Consider the following 22,628-nt stretch of genomic DNA (forward strand, 5'->3'; position numbering starts at 1 on the left):
CACAGCATATTACATTATAACATAAAATGATCAAGATTATAATGGAAACTTAAAGATCATGACAAATACTTAAATATGGCATGATGTAACTGAGTGAAATTATTGGCCTGGACTTGGCTCCAACACTAGTGTTAGATTTGTATTGTTGATTGTCATTCATGCTTAGAAATATTTACTCATATATGCTTAGAGTTTATAGTCGATGTCATATTGATAGGGGTCTGATCCTTAATAGTCTGCAAAGACTTTGTGTGCATTCCAGGGTGTTCTGGCATTCACACCCTCCTGGGAGCATGGCAGCGGTCGTACCTTCTCTTATTGTTTCATGGTAGGATAAACACATCTATATCTGTTCTAGTCTAAGTGCCTTTTGTTTAGATGAACTGCTGGACTCCCAGGCCAGCAGATTTAGGCAAGTCTTTTACGGGGTCACACTCCAGATCTATGAAGTTTGTCACGATTTGAGCATGCTGTTTAGGGTCCATGGCCACATGTTCCAGCGCTGTAACCATGAGTGAGCTCATGTCATGAATAAATGTATCATAATAAATATCTACTAATATCATAACAGCAGCAAATATTGAGTATATCAGTACAGACTTCAGTCTTTCATGGGTTCAATGCTGATAACTGTTTTTAAACAAACTTTATTTTTTGCATTTGTTAACAAGTATTAACAAACTGTATTAACATTTATGGATTAACACATCTGTGCACCGCAGCAATTTCCTAATGTTGTAAACCTCAACATCTGGCAATAAACCCATTCTGATTTCTGATTTCTGATTTCTGTATGTGTGTAAAGCATGCCCCCCCCCCCCCCCCCTCCCCACCCACCCACCCACAGCCCCTTAGTGAGACAGAACAAACAAAAACCCTTTTCCCGTAAAGGCAAATCAATGAAGACAAATAGAATAACATGGGGTAATACTGCTGGGTCCAGAGGGTCAGAGATAATGACTCATTCTCAGCAATGTTACAGTTTAAAAACCAGACCAGAAATCCCTCCACACTCAGCAGTGTGACTGTCACTGCAGTTATTTCAGTGGGCTGAAGTTTGATCTGTGTTGTTTACTAAAGTGCAACAAAAGCTGTTTAACATGTTTCATTTTTAATTTGGACAGAAACATTGTGATTTTTGTCTTTTAAGCAAATATAGCAGTCTGTGACATCACTGATGAATCCATCCGTTGTGTTTGAGCCTGTTATCACTACACAAACGTTTGTTTAGTCTTTCCCGAGAAATAAAGTCAAAAACATGGCAGTCAGACATCCCAAGCTGGGTAAAGGGCACTGTTGGTGGCTACGCTTACTGTAACGCCCAGTGATTTTAGAGAATATCAGTAGTTACACACTACAGTGGGATATCCCAGCACTGGTGTTAAGACAAACATGGACACATACAGAACAGAAATAATATTTTGTAACAGCCGAATTAAACTCTGAGCTGATTTAGAAACATCACCTCGGAGCACTGTATGTTACTGTAATATTTTACACTGAATGACAAACTTTACTGTTGTCTATAGTTTAGTGTTCAGTGCTGAAAGCAGGATTGGGATTTTATAAATGTGTAAGTGATTGACTTTGTGGAGATCAGAGTACATGAGTGCGTTTCAAACACGTGGCTGTTACGTGGGTGGGGACGATCAGCCAATATTTAGCCGAAGCTGACACTGAGAACGATCACAACCAGTCATGGACCGTCTCTGGATCCTGAGCTGCACTCTGTGTGTCCTCCTGAGCTGGATACGTGTGAATCAAGCGGTGGCTGAACCGTGAGTTTGTCTTCAGCGTGTTTTTGTCTGTGTGAGTTGTTCACTGCAGTAACTGCTGTATGTGTGATGCTGTATGCAGCCAGTACCTGGTGGCCATTCCTGCAGTTATTGAAGCTGGAGCTGAGGCCAAATTCTGTGCAACTCTCCGACAGCCCAGTGGGACTCTGGTCATGACTGTCACTTTGATGTCCCGAGAGAAGAACACAACCTTATTCACGCATACGTCAAATGAGGCCTTTCAAACCTGTGTTCAGTTTGAGGTTGGCAACCAGCACTTTCACACACAAAGTGTGTTTGTTAGTTGTTATCGTAAGCATTATTGGCTTTAATGACTATCTAAATATCCCACTGTCTCAGGCTCCTTTGGTACAAAAGGAGGTGCAACATTTTCAGGTGGAGGTACGAGGAGACACATTTTACTCCAAACAAGTCAGAAAAGTGATGATCCGAGCGTCTGATACCTTCACATTCATCCAAACAGACAAACCCATCTACCTCCCTGGACAAAAAGGTAACAATGTGATGTTACGTTATATAAGACATGTAGTTCATTCAAATTCCATCATCATGAGCCAGCTGCTCCACCATCTCCAATTTGTGTAACAAGTTTTATGGTCCAAAATTTGGACACACATGCAATGATTGATGTGAAAGTTGTGCTTCATTTAGCAAACGCTTTTCAAGATATTTAATACGGTCCATCGACCGAAATATTTGTTCGCACTTTGAAATCTGAGTCCATCTTTGAATATAACTATTTTAAAAATTCACAGTAATGCAAAATAAAACATGCAGAATACTCAGAGTGCATGACTCCCCCCAAAGGGCAAAGTCCATATTATATCACTCAGACATGATTTATTGTTTGTACCATCTGTCCCCGATTAGAGTCAAATTCATTTTATGTGAAAGTTTAATGGTTTTATCCTTAATAGTTTTATTGTTCACAATTAAATTATGTTCAAACATGGAATTTAAAGCACCAAAGTGGAGGGCCACGGGTGCCAAAATGTATGAAACACATAATTAGACAATAAATGAAATGTCTTGTCAATTAAAATATAAATTAGTGATACCAATTCAATTTAAATAAATTATATATATATATATATATATATATATATATATATATATATATATATATATATATATATATATATATATTAGGGGTGCAACAATACCTGTATCGATATTGAACCGTTCGATACAGTGCTTTCGGTTCGGTACGCATATGTATCGAACAATACAAAATTTCAATTTATTTTATCAACTTTTCTTCTGAGGACGCTGTCTGTGTTGAGAGCTCAGTGGATCTGCGCTCGACAGTGCAGCCTAGGTGGAGTAGTCGAACGCGGTAGGTCGTTAACAGAGATTTGCCGTGTTGTGGCTTTAACGTCATTTCAGATTAACGCTGACAGCACTAGTGGGAACACAACGAATATGACTGCACATTTACGCCGACATCATCCTAGTGCAAAGACAAGTGGAAGCAGACAAAAACAACAAGCACGCATGCTACAAACTTTACCCGAGTCATTTAGACATCTTGGCATACAGCTTGATGTCATCCATGTACAGGAGGTGGCTGACAACTGCTCCGTTCCGTAGTCGGTATCCGTAGCCAGTCTTGTTAATGATGTCACTGAGGGGGTTCAGGCCTATGCAGAACAGCAGTGGGGACAGAGCATCTCCTTGGTAGATCCCGCACTTGATGGTGACTTGTGCTTTGGGCTTGGAGTTGGCCTCAAGTGTTGTACGCCATATCCCCATTGAGTTCCTGATGAAGGCTCTTAGGGTCCTGTTGATCTTGTACAATTCTAAGCATTCCAGTATCCAGCTGTGGGGCATTGAGTCATAGGCCTTCTTGTAATCAATCCAGGCAGTGCACAGGTTGGTCAGTCTGGTCTTGCAGTCTCGGCTGACTGTTCTGTCTACCAGTAGCTGGTGTTTTGCGCCTCTGGTATTCTTGCCAATCCCTTTCTGTGCCCCACTCATGTATTGACCCATGTGCCTGTTCATCTTAGCCGATATGATGCCTGATAGGAGCTTCCATGTAGTACTGAGGCAGGTTATTGGTCGGTAGTTGGAGGGGACCGGTCCCTTCTTGGGGTCCTTGGGGATCAGGACCGTCCGGCCTTCAGTTAGCCATTCCGGGTGTCTCTCGTTAACTAGCAGCTGGTTCATTTGTGCTGCCAGACGCTCGTGGAGTGCAATCAGCTTCTTCAGCCAGTAGGCGTGAACCATGTCGGGCCCTGGTGCTGTCCAACTCTTCATACTGGAGACCCTTTCTTGGATATCTGCCACTGTGATGGTTACTGGACCCTGTTCAGGGAGGTCGCTGTGGTCTGCCCTCAGATCCTCTAGCCACTGAGCATTGCCGTTATGGGTTGCATCCTTCTCCCATATGCTCTTCCAGTATTGCTCCGTCTCCAGCCTTGGTGGTGCTGTTCTCTTATTGTTCCCTTGCCACTGAGAGTACACCTTTGCTGGTTCTGTGGAGAACAGCTGGTTTATTCTCCTGCCTTCTATCTCTCTGGTGTACCTCCTCAAGCGGCTGGCCAAGGCTGTGAGTCTTTGCTTGGCAGTTTCCAAGGCCTCAGGTATGGACAGCTTGCTGTATTTCTTATGCACCTTATTCGTCGCACCTTTCTGCAACTCCGTTAGTTGGCTAACCTCCCTCCGTGCTACTTTGATCTTGCCCTCTAGCCTCCTTCTCCATGGAGGGTACTGCCCCTTGTGGCTGTTCAACTTGTAGCCAAGCATCTCACTGATCGTATTGTAGATCAGCTTGTTAGTGTTGGTAATCATGGTTGTAGGTATCGTCCGTAGTGCTGCATTAACATCATCTAGCAGACCTTCTGGAGGTACTTCACGTAATCTTGGTAACCAAGGTTTCAAGCTTGGCCATGATCCTATTTTTTAGGTCAGTTCCTCTCGCACTCAACGATCCTTCTCCTATCGCACTTGGGGCTATGTACCCAATCTCGGGTGGGGGTGACCTGGCGTCCTGACTCCTCCTTGCCGTAGCATTTGTGTTGAGCTGTGAGAGCAGTCCCTTCTTTCGAATGTTGGAACACTGAGCTACTAGTTGTTTCGCCGTCATTGTGGATGTTGGGTATCGAAGAATCCATAGGTACCTCATTCTATTCGTGTAGCCCCTTCCGCCAAGGTTACTTGCGTAGTAGCATTCCAACAACGCCCTGTTTTCGTCTCTTGCCCACCGATGCCTTCTTGTTCCAGTAGCCCACTTGTCATCAGGGTGCCCTGGTTCCTCAACACCTGACGCGGACCTTGTTGATCCGGGCGACGTCCGAGCCGGCATGCCTTCATATTTATCTGTCTCGCTCATGTCTGCAGTAGGCTCGCTTAGGATAGGGGGTCTAGCCTTAGGACCCTTACTGGATACAGACGCCCCAGGCAGGAATCGAACTTGCGATCCTCTGCTCCAAAGGCGTGTAGTCTAAAAAAAAAAATATATATATATATATATATACACATATATATACACATATATATATATATATATATATATATATGTATATACATTAATTAAATATCAGTGATTTCATTTAAATAATGTAATAAGTTATTTGAATGATCTCAAAAAGTTTCTTTTCATCTGGATGTTTTCAGTGGGGAAACCCTGAACCAGTGACTTTGTTTTGTTCCAGCCAGGGTGCGATACCAGAGCTCTGCTTTGCACTTCTTCCATGTAGCGAACGGCAGATTGTTCCTTCAGTGGGCTGGTTTCAGTCATTATGCAAATGTACTGTTTATAAGATTGGGGAAACTTGCAGTCAGCTGAGATTGAAGAAGTCACCTGGATCAATTTCTCCACTGAAAACGTCCAGATGAACAGAATCAACTTTTGGAGATTTACTTACCTGGATAATTGAGCGTACACCAACACACATTTAGGTTTTTATTTCTGATTTCCAGTTTCCAGCACATATTTAATGATCTTTTTATATATTCAATTCATTTTTTCTCATTTTGATTATTTACAAGGATAGTTAATTATTTCATTGTCCAATTATTGGTTTTCAATTTAATTAATTATTTTGTGTTCATTAATCAGTTTTATCTGTCACCCATCAAACTCAGGGACACAGACAATTTAATGCTTTGGCCGGGTGTCTGTTTATTTAGTGTGCCCTGCTTAATGCACACAGCCATTCGGACCTGATGGAGCTACACCACAAGAAATATTTTAAAATACTTGCCGTGTCACCAAATATGATTTTATTATTTTTATGTAGTGCAACCTTCAAGCATTTGGTCGGTCTGTCCACATAACCACCAATTCATATCAGTCCCTTATCTGAGATCTGTATTGACTTGCTGTGTAGGGTAAAAATCAGATGTTGTGTTTGTTGATAAGCTGCAGTGACAGATCACGATGCACTGCAGCACAGCAACCATGAAATATTTAATTGAAAATTGAAACTCAAAATACATAATTTAATTAATAATAAAATTGTTTAGATATTTAATTAATTATTTCCATTTTAATTAGTAATGTAATTAAGTGTTTATTTTGTTAATTTTAGCAGTCATGGCCCCAACCCTAATGGACCTTTGTTTTAAAGTATAAGGAGAGAAACAGAGACACAATCTCTTTAAAATTTTTCTCACAGTGAATTTCAGAGTCGTTGCGATGGATAATAAGATGCGACCGGCCAATCAGCTGGTGAGTTTTTGAACAGTGTTATTAATGATGCTGTTTAGAATTGAGATGCAGTGATTTACACAACAATTTCTTAACTCCACCTGTCTTTGGTTCTTTCTTTCAGTATGATGTCATTGAACTTCAGGTCAGAGAATATCTCCAGAAAAGGTTTTTTTACTTCTGCTGTAAATGCATCAACACAATGCTGAACACATGGAGTCAGACTTGATTGTTCCCTGCTCACTGCTTATGTACACACTGCTTCTGCAGTATTACTCCAGGTCACTGACAGTTTCAAAACTGGACAAATTGGGTTGCATATATACAGAGGTGGGTCGAGTATCCAAAAATGTTATTCAAGTAAGAGTAGCATTACTTTAAAATATTATTAAGTAAAAGTGAAAAGTAGTGTTCAAAAAAATACACCAGAGAGATTGCTGCCAGCGCTCGTAGGGTCAGGTGCAGCTGCCATTCCAGCCAGTCTTTAAGCCTGTATAATGATATTGACAACAAAGAGTTGTACTGGTCTTACAGCCAACAGGAAAATGTCCAGAATGCCAGATTACCAGTCAAACCCTGCTGTCACCACAACTTTGCACTGCCAGTAAAGTTAGAAAGCTAGCTCCCTGTGACTCATAGCTGACAATGGCCTTACCAGCTTATTATTCCTTTCATTGGTATTATAGAAAATGAACAAATAAACAAATGTTCAAAATAATTATTGTGTTTTTACACCTGCCTTTTCATTGGCATTGTTGTCATTTTAGAGGCAAGGGAAACGATATATATATATATATATATATATATATATATATATATATATATATATATATATATAAAAAACACCCAGCACGCCCCTGCGGGCGGTTTATCCTTCAAGCTCGGGTCCTCTACCAGAGGCCTGGGAGCTTGAGGGTCCTGCGCAGTATCTTAGCTGTTCCCAGGACTGCGCTCTTCTGGACAGAGATCTCCGATGTTATTCCCGGGATCTGCTGGAGCCACTCGCCTAGCTTGGGAGTCACCGCACCTAGTGCTCCGATTACCACGGGGACCACCATTACCTTCACCCTCCACATCCTCTCGAGCTCTTCTCTGAGCCCTTGGTATTTCTCCAGCTTCTCGTGTTCCTTCTTCCTGATATTGCTGTCATTCGGAACCGCTACATCGATCACTACGGCCGTCTTCTTCTGTTTGTCTACCACCACTATGTCCGGTTGGTTAGCCACCACCATTTTGTCCGTCTGTATCTGGAAGTCCCACAGGATCTTAGCTCGGTCATTCTCCACCACCCTTGGGGGCATCTCCCATTTTGACCACGGGACTTCCAGGTTATACTCGGCACAGATGTTCCTGTACACTATGCCGGCCACTTGGTTATGGCGTTCCATGTATGCCTTGCCTGCTAGCATCTTGCACCCTGCTGTTATGTGCTGGATTGTCTCTGGGGCATCTTTACACAGCCTGCACCTGGGGTCTTGCCTGGTGTGATAGACCCCAGCCTCTATGGATCTTGTACTCAGAGCTTGTTCTTGTGCTGCCATGATTAGTGCCTCTGTGCTGTCTTTCAGTCCAGCTTTGTCCAGCCACTGGTAGGATTTCTGGACATCAGCCACCTCCTCTATCTGCCGGTGGTACATACCGTGCAGGGGCCTGTCCTTCCATGATGGTTCCTCGTCTCCCTCCTCTTTCTTGGGTTTCTGCTGCCTGAGGTATTCACTGAGCACTCGGTCAGTTGGGGCCATCTTCCCAATGTATTCGTGGATGTTCGTTGTTTCATCCTGGACTGTGGTGCTGACACTCACCAGTCCCCGGCCCCCTTCCTTCCGCTTAGCGTACAGCCTCAGGGTGCTGGACTTGGGGTGAAACCCTCCATGCATGGTAAGGAGCTTTCTTGTCTTTATGTCAGTGGCTTCTATCTCCTCCTTTGGCCAGCCTATTACCCCAGCAGGGTACCTGATCACGGGCAGGGCGTACGTGTTGATGGCCCGGATCTTGTTCTTACCATTCAGCTGACTCCTCAGGACTTGCCTGACCCTCTGCAGGTACTTGGTGGTTGCAGCCTTTCTAGCGGCCTCTTCATGGTTCCCATTTGCCTGCGGGATCCCCAGGTACTTGTAACTGTCCTTTATGTCTGCAATGTTGCCTTCTGGTAGTTCAATCCCCTCAGTTCTGACTACCTTCCCTCTCTTTGTTACCATCCGACTACACTTCTCCAGTCCGAACGACATTCCAATGTCATTGCTGTATAGCCTGGTAGTGTGGATCAGTGAATCGATGTCTCGTTCACTCTTGGCATACAGCTTGATGTCATCCATGTACAGGAGGTGGCTGACAACTGCTCCATTCCGTAGTCGGTATCTGTAGCCAGTCTTGTTAATGATCTCACTGAGGGGGTTCAGGCCTATGCAGAACAGCAGTGGGGACAGAGCATCTCCTTGGTAGATCCCACACTTGATGGTGACTTGTGCTATGGGCTTGGAGTTGGCCTCTAGTGTTGTACGCCATATCCCCATTGAGTTCCTGATGAAGGCTCTTAGGGTCCCATTGATCTTGTACAATTCTAAGCATTCCAGTATCCAGCTTTGGGGCATTGAGTCATAGGCCTTCTTGTAATCAATCCAGGCAGTGCACAGGTTGGTCAGTCTGGTCTTGCAGTCTCGGCTGACTGTTCTGTCTACCAGTAGCTGGTGTTTTGCGCCTCTGGTATTCTTGCCAATTCCTTTCTGTGTCCCACTCATGTATTGACCCATGTGCCTGTTCATCTTAGCCGATATGATGCCTGACAGGAGCTTCCATGTAGTACTGAGGCAGGTTATTGGTCGGTAGTTGGAGGGGACCGGTCCCTTCTTGGGGTCCTTGGGGATCAGGACCGTCCGACCTTCGGTTAGCCATTCCGGGTGTCTCTCGTTAACTAGCAGCTGGTTCATTTGTGCTGCCAGACGCTCGTGGAGTGCAATCAGCTTCTTCAGCCAGTAGGCGTGAACCATGTCGGGCCCTGGTGCTGTCCAACTCTTCATACTGGAGACCCTTTCTTGGATATCTGCCACTGTGATGGTTACTGGACCCTGTTCAGGGAGGTCGCTGTGGTCTGCCCTCAGATCCACTAGCCACTGAGCATTGCCGTTATGGGTTGCGTCCTTCTCCCATATGCTCTTCCAGTATTGCTCCGTCTCCAGCCTTGGTGGTGCTGTTCTCTTATTGTTCCCTTGCCACTGAGAGTACACCTTTGCTGGTTCTGTGGAGAACAGGTGGTTTATTCTCCTGCCTTCTATCTCTCTAGTGTACCTCCTCAAGCGGGTGGCCAAGGCTGTGAGTCTTTGCTTGGCAGTTTCCAAGGCCTCAGGTATGGACAGTTTGCTGTATTTCTTATGCACCTTCTTTGTCGCACCTTTCTGCAACTCCGTTAGTTGGCTAACCTCCCTCCGTGCTACTTTGATCTTGCCCTCTAGCCTCCTTCTCCATGGAGGGTACTGCCCCTTGTGGCTGTTCAACTTGTAGCCAAGCATCTCACTGATCACTGCTGCCGTATTGTAGATCAGCTTGTTAGTGTTGGTAATCGTGGTTGTAGGTATTGTCCGTAATGCTGCATTAACATCATCCAGCAGACCTTCTGAGTGTACTTCATCTACACTACACTAATCTTGGTAACTGGCTACGGGGGATCCAGGTTTCAAGCTATACCTCGTCAATCTCTAGCTGTGAGAGCAGTCCTTTCTTTCGAATGTTGGAACACTGAGCTACTACTATGTGTAGTAGCTGTCACTGTCACTTGATTTAACAGGATCCTCACAGTAACAGGATTGGACAGTGGCTAAATGAAACATCCAATAGCAGAATACTGCAGCTTTCTTACTCCTTGGACGCTGAGGCCCCTGAGGGACCGTACCAGATCATTGTGTCAATGGGTGAGAGGAAAATATCTCACAACTTCAAAGTGGAGAAATATGGTAAGTCAGTCTTATTTATTCTTAAATTCTTTGTTGTAATGGAGTGCAAATGCTGACATTCATATTTCCCCCAGTTTTACCCAAATTTGATGTGACAGTAAATATATCTGAAGAAGTGAGTATTGGGCAGGAAGACGTTGAAGCTAAAGTGTGTGCAAAGTAAGGAAAAGTTCTTTCAGGACAAATTATGTGTTGTAAAATCTGGAGTTTGGAGAGCAAATGACTCATAATGTTTACTTATTTTTCTTAAAACAGGTACACGTATGGACAGCCTGTACCAGGACGTGTTACAGTCAATGTGTGCAGACCTATTAATTTGTATAGAGGTTTTGGTATATCGTCGCACGATTACGATCTTTTGGCCCTATTGCAGATGGGTGGCTCCTGCCACACAGAGACAAAGCAGGTACAGTTATGGCTTCATTTCTCTTTTATTCCCTGATACTTTGGGTACATTCAGGCCACTGCATTAGCATTACGGCACACGGGTTGCCTGCTGTACTCAGTTAAGCTGGCGCCGTGTGTCCTCTTTACTTTTTTTCACTACAGTTTCATTGTCTCATATGTCACATACTGGGTTATGTGCCTTCATTGAGCCGTGAGCTAAGGCAAGTGGTGTGTTTCATTATGTCTGACACACAAGAGAATACAATTTCAGACTGTTACACTGACACAAGCAGAATGAATAGCTACAGGGTTTACTGAAACATGCAAACACAAATAGAAATACAGCCTGAAGTCTCTCAGGCAAGCTTCCATGAGTTCAAACCCCATTGTTAGATTCAAAGAAGGACATGGGAATAAAGGATGTGCTTTTGCAACAGGCTGCTCAACAATGTGATACAAGTTCAAACTGGTTGTCTGCTAAGTTGTCTGTTATGTGTAGAAACAATAATCCCTTGAGGCAGGTGTCCTTGTTGTGCTTGGATGGTTCATAGGTCAACATAAAGTACCTGATGCAAATAAAGGAATGAAAGAAAAAAAGCTTTCTCTAGAAATGATCAGGTATGGGGACTGAACTGGAAATGAATGTAAAAGCAGCCAAAGTCTAAACAAAAACTGCTCAAGCAGGAAGAAATTAACAAAGTTTGGCTCTTTGGAAGCCAACAAACAAAAAAAAGGGTGGTTGGGTGAAGATTTTTTTCACAGTACTGTATAACATATATATGGTAGTACTGAGATTTTGAGGATGTAAATGAGATGCTGCTGGGAAATTTAAACGATACAGTGGTTTTGTGAGGTGATACCATCATACTGCTATACAGGCCCAGCTCGACAGGATGTTTGGGATATTGTGGAGGATACAGCGTCTGTTTTTTCCAAAAAGAATTTCAGATTTCGATTCATCTGAGCACAGAGCAGTGTTTGTCGTTTTAAATGAGCTTTTGCCCAGAAAAGAATGCAGCGTTTCCAGTTCGCATTCACATTTGACTTTTGAACTTTGTGCGCAGATATTGATTTGTGGAAGTGCTCCTGAGGCCATGCAGTGATCTGAGTGGCAGAATGATGACAGTTTTTCATGCATTGCTGCCCAAGGACCTGGAGACTGCATCTGATAGTGGATTTCAGCCTTATCCTTTGCATGTTTTGATGACATTGTGCGCTGCAGATGATGAGATATTCCCCGTCTTGATAATTTTACATTAATGAAATTATTCTGTCATTGTTCTACAATTTGTAGACACAGTCTGTTGCAGATTTGTAAACCTCCGCCCGTCTGTATTTGTGAGAAACTCTGTCTCTCTATGATGATCTTTTTATACACGTTTATCTGAATGATCTGTTGCCAGGTAACATAATCAGTTGCAAAATGTTCCTTCAGCTGTTTATGTTTAGTACAACTGACCCCTCCAGACTTTTGTCCCCCCACCCTGCATTTTTAAACCATATTGCTTTCATCAAATTCTAAATGAGCTCAAGTCTTTCATGACTCCTCTCTAGTTTGAACATTTAATATATTTTATAGATTAGACTGTGAATGAGATTTGATTCTAATTTTGGTTTATTCTTGTATCAGTGATTTTCTTTCTTTATTGTTCTTTCCAGGCAGACAAGACTGGCTGTGCAACTTTTTCCTTCAACATGTCAATTTTTACTAAAATGGACCAAAAGGTGCTTCAAGATGTTCTGGATATCAGGGCCAAAGTGGAAGAAGAGGGAACAGGCAAGTTGTGTTATTCCTTTAAAATGACACATCAATGTATGTTTAACCAAAAAGGCATTCACAGGATTGTAACATGAAAGTTTTTACATTCAGGTGTTTCACTCCCTCAAGAGAAGAGAGTCACGATTTCTTACGTCCTTGGAAAAGTGTCTTTTATTAACGTGCCCAAGGTTTGGGAACGGGGATCTAATGTGGAAGGAAAAGTAAGCCTAACATGTTGTTTTCAGCTCAGTTTGTCGTAGCAAAGCACATTTAAATTGTTTGTATTTTCCATTGATAGAGCATTGTGTTCTTCAACAGGTCAGAGCAGTGTACCACAATAATACACCAGTTTGTGACGCACCGGTCTACCTGTTCACGGGACGAATGTGGCAAACACGCTCACTACAAAATCTGACAACTGACAGCAACGGTGTGGCCTCATTTTCTTTCAGCACTAATAACTTTGACCAGGATATCCAACTCCATGTGAGCTGACACACGGAAACAATGTGTAATTTAATGCAGCCATGACAGCAGCCTGAAGCCACAATTGGTTTGTGATAGGCTGCAAATGTCCAAATACCTCCCACAGTAGGAAGCTGCAATCCTGAAACAGTTTATGACTCATCTTCCTCCACCTTTGCCTTGCTTATAAAGTCTCGTTGTCCAATGTTATTTGTAGATCAAGTTTTTAAATTTTTGTTTCCTATCCCCAACTAGGCAAGCCTGACACCAACAGTGGGCAACCCAGGATATAGAACTGCATACTATGACAGGGGATTTCACACATTATCCATGTCCCAGCCGTCTTCTCCTGATATTAAAACAATCAGCTCTCTAGAGGTACAGAAGAAGGATAAAGCAGTGTCCTGTGACGCAGAAGAAGACGTATCAGTCAACTACACTATAGTGGGAGAGTCTCCGGGGTCTGTGGATGTCATTTATCTGGTGAGTTATCTCTGGGTTTACTACAAAGTTGAACATGACCAGACTTTTTGTGTGTTTGCTAAAAAACTACTGTTGTAATGCCCATCATGACTGAAGAAGAAACTTTCAGTCCATCATGAGAATCCAGCAGCTTCGATCTATTTCAGCATAAATACTGATCCAGCCCAAACTATATGCTTTAGCAAAAAGGGAAAAGCCTAAACTTAAAACTCGGAGGGCGTCTGTCTCCTGAATCCAAAGTGGAAGCTGGTTCCACAGACTTCAGGTCTGGTCCCTGTGCTTTGTCCCTCATCATTTTCTGTCAGCTTAGTAATTAGCCTCAGTGTTTGGTCCTTTGTTCATGATATCCTTAGTTTTCTCTCTCTGCTAAGTATTTATATTCTTAGGCCTTCGTAGATTTAGTCATTTCTGTTCTCAGTTAATCATGCTTTCCCTGTGTTTCCCCTGCACTTTTCAAGTCTCGTCTTTTAGTGACTCCACGTTTAGTTATTTTCTGTTTTATTTTTCTAATCCTTTGTTTTGTGCATCTTAGGATTCTCAGGATTTGTATGTGTAAAAAGAATTTATGTGTGCATAAAAAAGAATTTGTGTACGTGAGAAACTCTGCACTCAAGTTTCAAGTTACAAGTACAAATTTTGACCCTATTTTTCTTCCTTTCATCTGATTGGCCAATGTCCTGTCATATAGTTAGGGCTGGACCAGGTGACCCTGAATCCTCCCTTAGTTATGCTGCAATAGATGTAGGCTGCCGGGGGATTCCCATGATGCATTGAGTGTTTCCTTTCCAGTCACCTTTCTCACTCACTATGTGTTAACAGACCTCTCTGCACTGAATCATATCTGTTATTAATCTTATTGTAGGGTCTACCTTACAATAGAAAGCACCTTGATGTGACAGTTTTATTGATTTTGTACTGTATAAATAAATTGAATTGAATTATTCCGATTGATTCTCACTGAAGGCATCAAAACATCAAAATGAATGAATACATATTTAATCATTTGGTGAACAATGCTGAGCACTTGTTGGCCTATTTTGTGGTCCATCTCATCCCAAACCATCTCCTTTGAGTTTAAGTCAGGTGACTGTGGAGGCTAGGCCATCACTCTCCTTCTTGGTCAAACAGCACTCACACAGCCTGGAGGTGTGTTTGGGGTCGTTGTCCTGTTGGGAAATAGATGATGCAATGGCATGTGGCTGCAGGATGCTGTGGTAGCCATGCTGGTTCAGTGTGCCTTCAGTTTTGAATAAATCCCCAACAGTGTCACCAGCAAAGCCCCCCCCCCCCCCCCCCCACACACACACACACTATCACACCTCCTCCTCCATGCTTCACAGTGAGAACCATGCATGTAGAAACCATCCATTCACCTTTTCTCTGTCGCACAAAGACACGTCAGGTGGAACCAAAGATCTCAAATTTGGACTCATGAGACCAAAGCACAGATTTCCACTGGTCTAATGTCCGTTTCTTGTGTTTCTTGGCTGAATCGTAGCATAAATGAATCACTCACTCACTCACCCCCTCCCTCCTGGCTCACAGCTTCTTCTTCTGCTTGGTTGGCAACCAATGTTAAGGCGCATTACCGCCCCCTGGCTCACAGCTCAGTGGACATTTAGATGTGAAAATATATATTTAACACGTGAGGAAAATACTAATAAAATAAAATAAAAATAAATAAAATAAATGTTACCTTTAGAAATCTTTTTTTTTGCTCTTTTTTGCTCTATAAAAATGGTTGTTTTTCTTTTTCAATCACTTATCTTACCTGTAGGATTTACTAAAAAATGGAAACAAATTAAGTTTGAGTGAAAATGTAAATTTTTTGCACTCTCTGGTCAACTGACTCAGTGACTCAAATGACTCAAAACACCCGATTCACTTTGGTGAGTGACTCACTAAAACTCGATTCAGCAAAAAGAATCAAATTTACCATCACTACCTGCTACTGGAACTCTGTGTGGCATTTATCTGGACTCTAATCTGAGCTGCTGTTAACTTGTGATTTCTAAGGCTGGTGACTCTGATGAATTTATCCTCAGCAGAGGTGACCCTTGGCCTTCCTTTCCTGGGGCGGTCCGCATGTGAGCCAGTTTCATCGTAGCACTTGATGGTTTTTGTGACTGCACCTGGGGACACATTCAAATATGAATTCTAACAGTTGTGTCAGCTGTTCTGTCAGCCGTGTACCAACCTGACTTTTGCACAAAACAACTGATGGTCCCAACCCCATTAAGAAGGCAGGAGATTCCACCAATTGACACTGATAAGGCTCACCTGTGAGGTGAAACATGTCAGGCGAGGGTTTGCAGCACTGTTGTGCAGCAAAGTTGTGTACAGGGCTTTGAGTGCTCAGAAAGAGTAGAAAAGCGCTATATAAGAACCAGTCCATTTACCATTACCATTCACTGCCAGTAAAGCAAAGGGAAGCTCTGAGGAGTCTAAAACATAAAACATATTTAGAGATATTTATATACTTTTCTTTGCTTCAGTATGCATCTACATTGTAGAAAGTATTAAAATAAAAATTAAAAAAACACTGAATGAGAAGGTGTGTCAAAACTTTTAACTGGTAGTGTATATCCACCAGTGTTGGTCAAGTTACTTGAAAAAAGTAATCAGTAACTAATTACTGATTGCTTCCCCCAAAAAGTAATTAATTACTTAGTTACTTAGTTACTTTTTAAAAACACGATTTACAACCTGAATAGGTGATAAAGTGATAGATCTTTCAGCCCAATTCTACTTTTTCTACATAATCCATCATACAAAATGTAATCAAATGGAAAAGTCTCTCTTTTTAAAACTTGTTTTATTAGTTTTAATCTTTTAACTTCATGCATCAAGCAAAAATTTAATTATATGCAACATTCTCTGACTGGAAGAAATTAGTTTAACATTTAAACCTATTTTCTGCACATTCCAGCACATAAAATAAAATATTTTTTGTGTTTACACTCAGTCTTTCAAATAGATGCAAGTAAAACACAGCAGAAAATAAATAAAGTCAAAGACTCAGCGGTCCTGTTGCTCTATTTTCACCTGTAAAGCAGGACTGCGATAGGCGGAGGTTTACCCTGGTGCAGGTGTGCCGCGGTCAGTTAAAGAATCCGCGAGTTTCTCTGTGAGTTTCCCATTACGTCGTTGCGCACTCGGTGCTTGTTTGGAAGTTTAGGGTTTTTTTTCGCTGTAAAAAGAAGTTTTCTTCCCACGCACAACAGACGCTAATGTTTTTGTCACTTTTTATGGAATCAAACTCAAAGTAAGGCCAGTACTTCCACGCTTTAAACGCTGCACGCTCATACTCTCTCAATCAATATGTGATCCACTGTTGATCTGCACACAGCTGTTGTCACTAACGGCGCACTCGCTTACGTCACTGTCGTGAAACATTCTCGCAAAAAATCACGGTTTTAGTAACGCAGTAACGCAGCGTTCCTACGGGAAAGTAACGGTAATCTAATTACCGATTTTGCAATAGTAATCCCTTACTTTACTTGAAAAAAGTAATCAGATTACGCGTCACTGCCCATCTCTGATGTCCACAGATATCAGTGCTAGTTCATTCTTGTTTTTAAATGATTTCTGTCTTCCAGGTGTTGTCCAGAGGAGCAGTCACCATGCAAGGACAAACACAGGTTGAAGTGCAAGATAGATCGGGTAAAATTCCCATATTTCCACAAATGCCACAGCCAAGCATTGACGTTGGTCTGTTTTGTTGATCTGTGGATGCATGTTTGGACCTGTGTTTCAGTGAATGAGGGCCAGGTGTCCTTTAAAGTCAGAGTGTCTCCTGAGATGGCTCCAGAGTTCCAGGTTGTGGCTTATGCCGTCCTGCCAAGTGAGGATGTAATTGCCCACAGTGCTGACTTCTCTACTGACAAATGCTTCAGCAACAAGGTGAGTGTAATTCTAGAGGTGTGCTGTGTGTTTGGTGTCTGCAGTCATGCCATGTCGTTCAAATCAAAGTCAAATTCAGTTGGCTAAATCACCTGAGGATTTCTAGCATCAGTAAATGGACTGGTTGTTGCACAGCTGTTTCTACTCTACCTAAGGATTCAAATTGCTTCTTTATATGACCTCATGACCCGCTCACTCCCATTTATACAAGCACTTTTTCAATGATGATGCAAGTCCTACCTATCTAACACTGACACAGTGTTCATACAGTGTCCAACGTGGGCTACAGCCATCACATGGGACTCATGATTTGTCACTCACCACAGTGAAGCAGCTCATTTAGCCAGCTGTGAGTGGGGACTCATCACAGTCACTAAACTTCTACGGGTGTTTTGTGTGTGTCAGGTGTCAGTGGAGTTTTCACCGTCTTCAGCCGTCCCAGGTGAAGAGACCAACATGCAGGTGACGGCCCTGCCACGTTCTCTGTGTGGTGTGAGCGCCATCGACAAGAGCGTTCTCATCAAGGAGCCTGGGAAGACTCTGGATGCAGATAAGGTAACTGCTGATATTAACACCAGTGAGGTGGACACATCCCTTATTTCCAGAGCCCGTAGTGTCATGAGTTACCAGCAGCTCATGCCTTCGCTCCGGTACTTGTGTCCTGATAAGTATTCTTTGGGCAGTCGTACATTGAAGTGTTTTAAACAGTCAAATGCTGAGTTTGTCTTAAAGCAAACTGGTATAAAAAATACAAGGTTACAAATGCATGTGTCTGTGATGACAGTCTTTCTAGCGAGTAAGTAAGTACCATGCTTGTTGCTCATGTGGTTGCAGACAGCAATATTTTAATCTTATAAAATTAATTCCTTTTGAGCAAATTAATATTTCAGCATGGAGATAAATCCAGGATCATGACTTTTTTTTTTTTAGCAAATAATTCAACCATGCAAACAAGTGTATGACCTGCCAATCACTGTCTGCTTTACTTGAGAAGAATTTAACTTTGCATCAAAACTGCTCAAATACACGAGTATTTGTTGATGTTAAACATACAGCAAAACCTGGAAAAAGTGATACTTGGTGAGTTTAAGGAGCTACAGAGACAGCTTCAAATGGAGAACACTTACTGTAGCCATATAAGTCACTAAGAACGATGTGTTGTTTATAGTAAAATTGTAGAACTTCTGTAACATTTGGTAAACAGATACTTCAACTACAACACCTCACATCTGCGAACACTTACTGCTGACTTGATCATTTTTATTTATTTATTTTTTCAGAATTCTTCTTAGATAATGTAGCAATTGATTTGAGCCTAATCTGTACTTGTATTTACACCAGTACTACAGGTAAGAGTTAAAAAACACATGTGGATCAAATGTGACCAGGCAGGCAATAAATGTTTGGAGGTTTTGCTGATCTGCACTTTTCTTTTCAGATATTTGACTTGCTCCCACTCAAGAAATCCTCAGGTATCCCGTATGAGGTTGATGATGCTACAGACTGCCTTAATGTGAGACCAAAAAGATATGTTTTGCCGCACCCCAGTCAAGAGCAAAATGACGCCTATGCAGTTTTCCAGGTAAAATACAAGTATACCTGTGAGTCCGTCAAACTTAATCTAAATACAATAGTTTTTGTTGTTGCACCAGTTTTTGCTGATCTTTGTGTGCTGCTGAAATATGTAGAAAGTCGGACTGAAGATGGCGACAAACTTGCTTTTTCGATTGCCTTCATGCCTCAAGTTCAAAGGAAAAGTCTACCATCAAGGCCCTGGTGTCTACTATGATGGCCCTCCTCATGTCTACTATGGTGAATCATTCACTTGTTTGTGTTGTGTCTGGCTATAAATTTTGCTTTGTATTTACCAAAAAGAAAACAGGAAATTAATTTTTCTTTTTTTATTTAGCTATGGCTCCCCGGTTTGGAGATGGTTCTATTCAACTAAGTAGTCCTGGTCTGGGATCTGCTGGGCAGCTTCCTCCACTAATAGAGACAGCTCGCTCTTTCTTCCCTGAGACATGGATCTGGGATCTGGTGGAAGTTGGGTAAGTATCTGTTGTGAAGAGATCTGGTGCATATTCCATTTTAAAAAGTTTATACGATCACATTTAGAAACCCATGTGAACTTTCTGCTGTGTCTTTGCACACATGAAAAAGATGAAAATAGAATAATTGTGAGTTTTTTCTTGAGCATGTTTTGATGCTTCAGGCTGATGTTTTGTCATATTTAAAGTTTTGTGGGATACACTATTTCACTGTCATCAGCACCGTGGAGCTCTTTTACTTTGTCAATGCAACATATACAAGTCATTCACACTGCAGGATGTAACTATGATATACAAGTAATTTACAGACATAAAAACATGTTTGATTATGTTACAGAATATGTTTGTGTGTATCTGCTGCTTCAGAGACGATGGAAAAAGGGGCGTGTCCCTGACTGTCCCAGACACCATCACCACCTGGGAGACGGAGGCTTTCTGTTTGTCCTCTCAGGGTTTTGGTTTGGCTCCTCGTAAAGAAATGAAAGTCTTCCAACCTTTCTTCCTTGAACTCACCATGCCCTACTCCATCATCCGGGGGGAGCACTTTGAACTGAGGGCGACTGTCTTTAACTACCTGACCAGCTGCATCATGGTAATGAATGATTAAAGTGTTTAGATACATGTCTGTTCATAGCCAAGGAAAGCCATACTGAAAACATGACTTTCTAAGCAAAATTTATATCATAGTTATTAAAATACAATAGAAAATATCTTTTCTTTGGCAATATAACCATGCAGGATGCAGGCCGTTCTTGAAGGGCCCCTGCTCACCAACACCTGCAAGCTCACCTGTAGGTGTGTTCACATTTGAACTCAGGTTTAAATGTAGCCATGTCTGTGTTCCTCGTACAGGTTACTGTCACTCCTGGGCCGTCCTCAGATTACACCCTCACGCCTCTCTCTGGTGATCTGTACACATCCTGTTTGTGTGCCAACGAGCGCAAGACCCTCAGGTGGACCATGATCCCAACAGCCTTAGGTGAGGATCAGGCTTTGGTCCTCCACACTGCCAGGAAACCGCTGTGTGGCAGGCTGAGTACGACCCAAGTGCAGCACCCAGAAGCAGGAAGTGAACTCTCAGGAAGTGACTTAAAAAGAATCCACATAAGATGGCTAAATAGAATAAATGAGATTAAAACAATAAAGAGCAATTATAAAAACACTATGTGAGAAATACTGCTGAAATATAAGTTATCATAATGAAATGAGAGAATCTGAGACCCAATAAGCTATATTCATGGAATTTAGAAAGCTGTGTGTGCATTAGACGACAGTGAGTGTGCAGTGTAGAGCTAGGACATGTAGACAGTCAAATGCTGCTGCAAATCCAGAATATAACCCCTGTGTTTGGAAGGCTAAACGTGGGGGTTGTAGGGAGTGGGGCAGAACGTCTATACCTCCAGTCTGAGGGCAGCAGCTGCCTCCATCCTCATGCTTTACTTAATGCAGCTGTCTTAGCCAATTACAAGTCATTTTGAAACCTTCCTTTCAATTCATTATGCATGCTTCCCTTGCACAGTATCATTAGAACAGACTGTTTGCAGTTGCATTGCCATGCAAATGATTTCTTCTTAATCTTAAATGGATCTTATGATTTGCAGTACTTTGGCCTCCAGCAGGACTCAGCAGCAACCCTGACATCATTTTGGACTGTTTTTTTCAGCTCATGTTTTTCATGCCTGATGCAGTAAAATTTCCAATTGTAATTGATCTTACCTTCGATTTAGAACCAACATTAAATCTAGATTTAGATCTAGTGTGATCACAGTTAACCGCCTCCTTTTGTCCCAACACATTTCCTTCTAGTTTCTACAAAATCTGTAAAATAACCTCGGTAACCTTTATTTTAATGGAGAGACGAAGAAGGTGACCTGTGCTGCTGCTTTTAGGGGCTGTGAATGTGACTGTGTCTGCTGAGGCCGTAGCGTCCCATGTGTCATGCGATAATGAGGTTGTGAGCGTACCAGACAGAGGTCGCATCGACGTGGTCACCAAATCTCTCATAGTGAAGGTCAGTGTCATAAATACGAGACGAGAAAAACATTTTTACTCATAAAATTTAAATTGTTACTCATTTTAAAGATACTTTTCTTCAGGCCGAGGGAACTGAGACGACAAAGACATACAACTGGCTTCTTTGTCCAAAAGGTCGGTATGATTTCCATCAGTTACAAAGTTTAAATAAAGAAATGACCTAAATGCTCAAAGTTAGCAGTGGAGTGCACTGTGTACATAAAATGTGCCAAATTTTCATCTTTTACTTTCACAAAATGTAACGATATGTGCTGAAGATCAGGCCACCTGGTGACTTTGGACAGTAACTGTTGTAGTCGTGACTTCCTGATTGGACGTTTGTTGTGTCTGTACACAGGAAGCCCGCTGACGGAGGAAGCAGAGATACATCTGCCTGAGAATGTGATAGAAGGATCTGCCCGCACTTCTGTATCAGTCCTGGGTAAACCTCATGATTTCATCTCAATTTTGATTCAGCCAAATAAAATATGGCAGGTTAAAGCTTTGTTAAAAAGGCAAATTACGAAAACAACAGAAAATAAAAGAGACGTCATGTTCAAGTAAAAGTAAAAACCGTATTCAGCTTTTAAAAGATGATTTCATTTATAGATAGACCCACGTCTTCCTGGCCTTGTGTGAAAAAGAAATGGACCCCAAAAAGGCTGTTTGTGCCATTCTGTGCAGGAAGAACTGCAGTCTAGCTTTAGTCATAAGTGTTGTTTGAAACGCTGAGTTTTGGCCCAGTCACACCAGAGGGTTTTCCAGCGCAATCGTTCTGGTCATGCAGAATCATGTCAGTAGGATTTAAGTCCAGATTTTGACTCGACCACTTTCTGGTGTCCTGGATCATTTTCCATCTTAACCCTCTGCGGTCGACGTATGCGCCGACACGTCAAAATCACATGACCAATTTAAGACGACACAGCTACAAGATAGTGAGGGGATTTCTTTCTCTTGTTGGAGAACCGGCTCTTTCGGCTCGGCGCATTAAAAAGAGCCGGCTCTTTCAGCTCCCAACCGACTCTTCAGGTTGTTTTGTTGGTCGAAAGTAACGGACTTCAGACTATATACCAGTTCTTGAATTGTGTCGATGGACCACGTAAAACCAGAGTTATGATAAAAAATACACATAAAGTTTTTTTCTGAACAAAACAGCGGCGTTTACAGCAGGAAGAA

General features: G+C 42.2%; 1 protein-coding gene across 1 annotated transcript in view; it reads left to right on the forward strand.

Annotated features, from left to right (window-relative positions):
* Window positions 1-1,698: 1,698 nt before the first annotated feature.
* LOC309692882 (alpha-2-macroglobulin-like) overlaps window positions 1,699-22,628 on the forward strand; it is a gene marked incomplete at its 5' end in the record, with an annotated part of 33,786 nt that continues 12,856 nt past the window's right edge. Inside the window, 23 exons of the mRNA XM_082511713.1 lie at window positions 1,699-1,778; window positions 1,858-2,038; window positions 2,136-2,289; window positions 6,416-6,468; window positions 6,572-6,592; window positions 10,229-10,394; window positions 10,469-10,553; window positions 10,650-10,800; window positions 12,441-12,558; window positions 12,652-12,761; window positions 12,859-13,026; window positions 13,261-13,488; window positions 17,088-17,151; window positions 17,246-17,391; window positions 17,797-17,946; window positions 18,830-18,973; window positions 19,080-19,203; window positions 19,301-19,439; window positions 19,806-20,031; window positions 20,292-20,418; window positions 21,329-21,450; window positions 21,536-21,587; window positions 21,811-21,894. Of these exons, the coding sequence (XP_082367839.1) occupies window positions 1,699-1,778; window positions 1,858-2,038; window positions 2,136-2,289; window positions 6,416-6,468; window positions 6,572-6,592; window positions 10,229-10,394; window positions 10,469-10,553; window positions 10,650-10,800; window positions 12,441-12,558; window positions 12,652-12,761; window positions 12,859-13,026; window positions 13,261-13,488; window positions 17,088-17,151; window positions 17,246-17,391; window positions 17,797-17,946; window positions 18,830-18,973; window positions 19,080-19,203; window positions 19,301-19,439; window positions 19,806-20,031; window positions 20,292-20,418; window positions 21,329-21,450; window positions 21,536-21,587; window positions 21,811-21,894 (2,893 nt within the window). The remainder of the gene's footprint in view (window positions 1,779-1,857; window positions 2,039-2,135; window positions 2,290-6,415; window positions 6,469-6,571; window positions 6,593-10,228; window positions 10,395-10,468; window positions 10,554-10,649; window positions 10,801-12,440; window positions 12,559-12,651; window positions 12,762-12,858; window positions 13,027-13,260; window positions 13,489-17,087; window positions 17,152-17,245; window positions 17,392-17,796; window positions 17,947-18,829; window positions 18,974-19,079; window positions 19,204-19,300; window positions 19,440-19,805; window positions 20,032-20,291; window positions 20,419-21,328; window positions 21,451-21,535; window positions 21,588-21,810; window positions 21,895-22,628) is intronic.

The sequence above is a fragment of the Aulonocara stuartgranti genome (genome assembly GCF_965226115.1).
Source record: "Aulonocara stuartgranti genome assembly, chromosome: 3".
Classification (NCBI taxonomy): Eukaryota; Metazoa; Chordata; class Actinopteri; order Cichliformes; family Cichlidae; genus Aulonocara; species Aulonocara stuartgranti.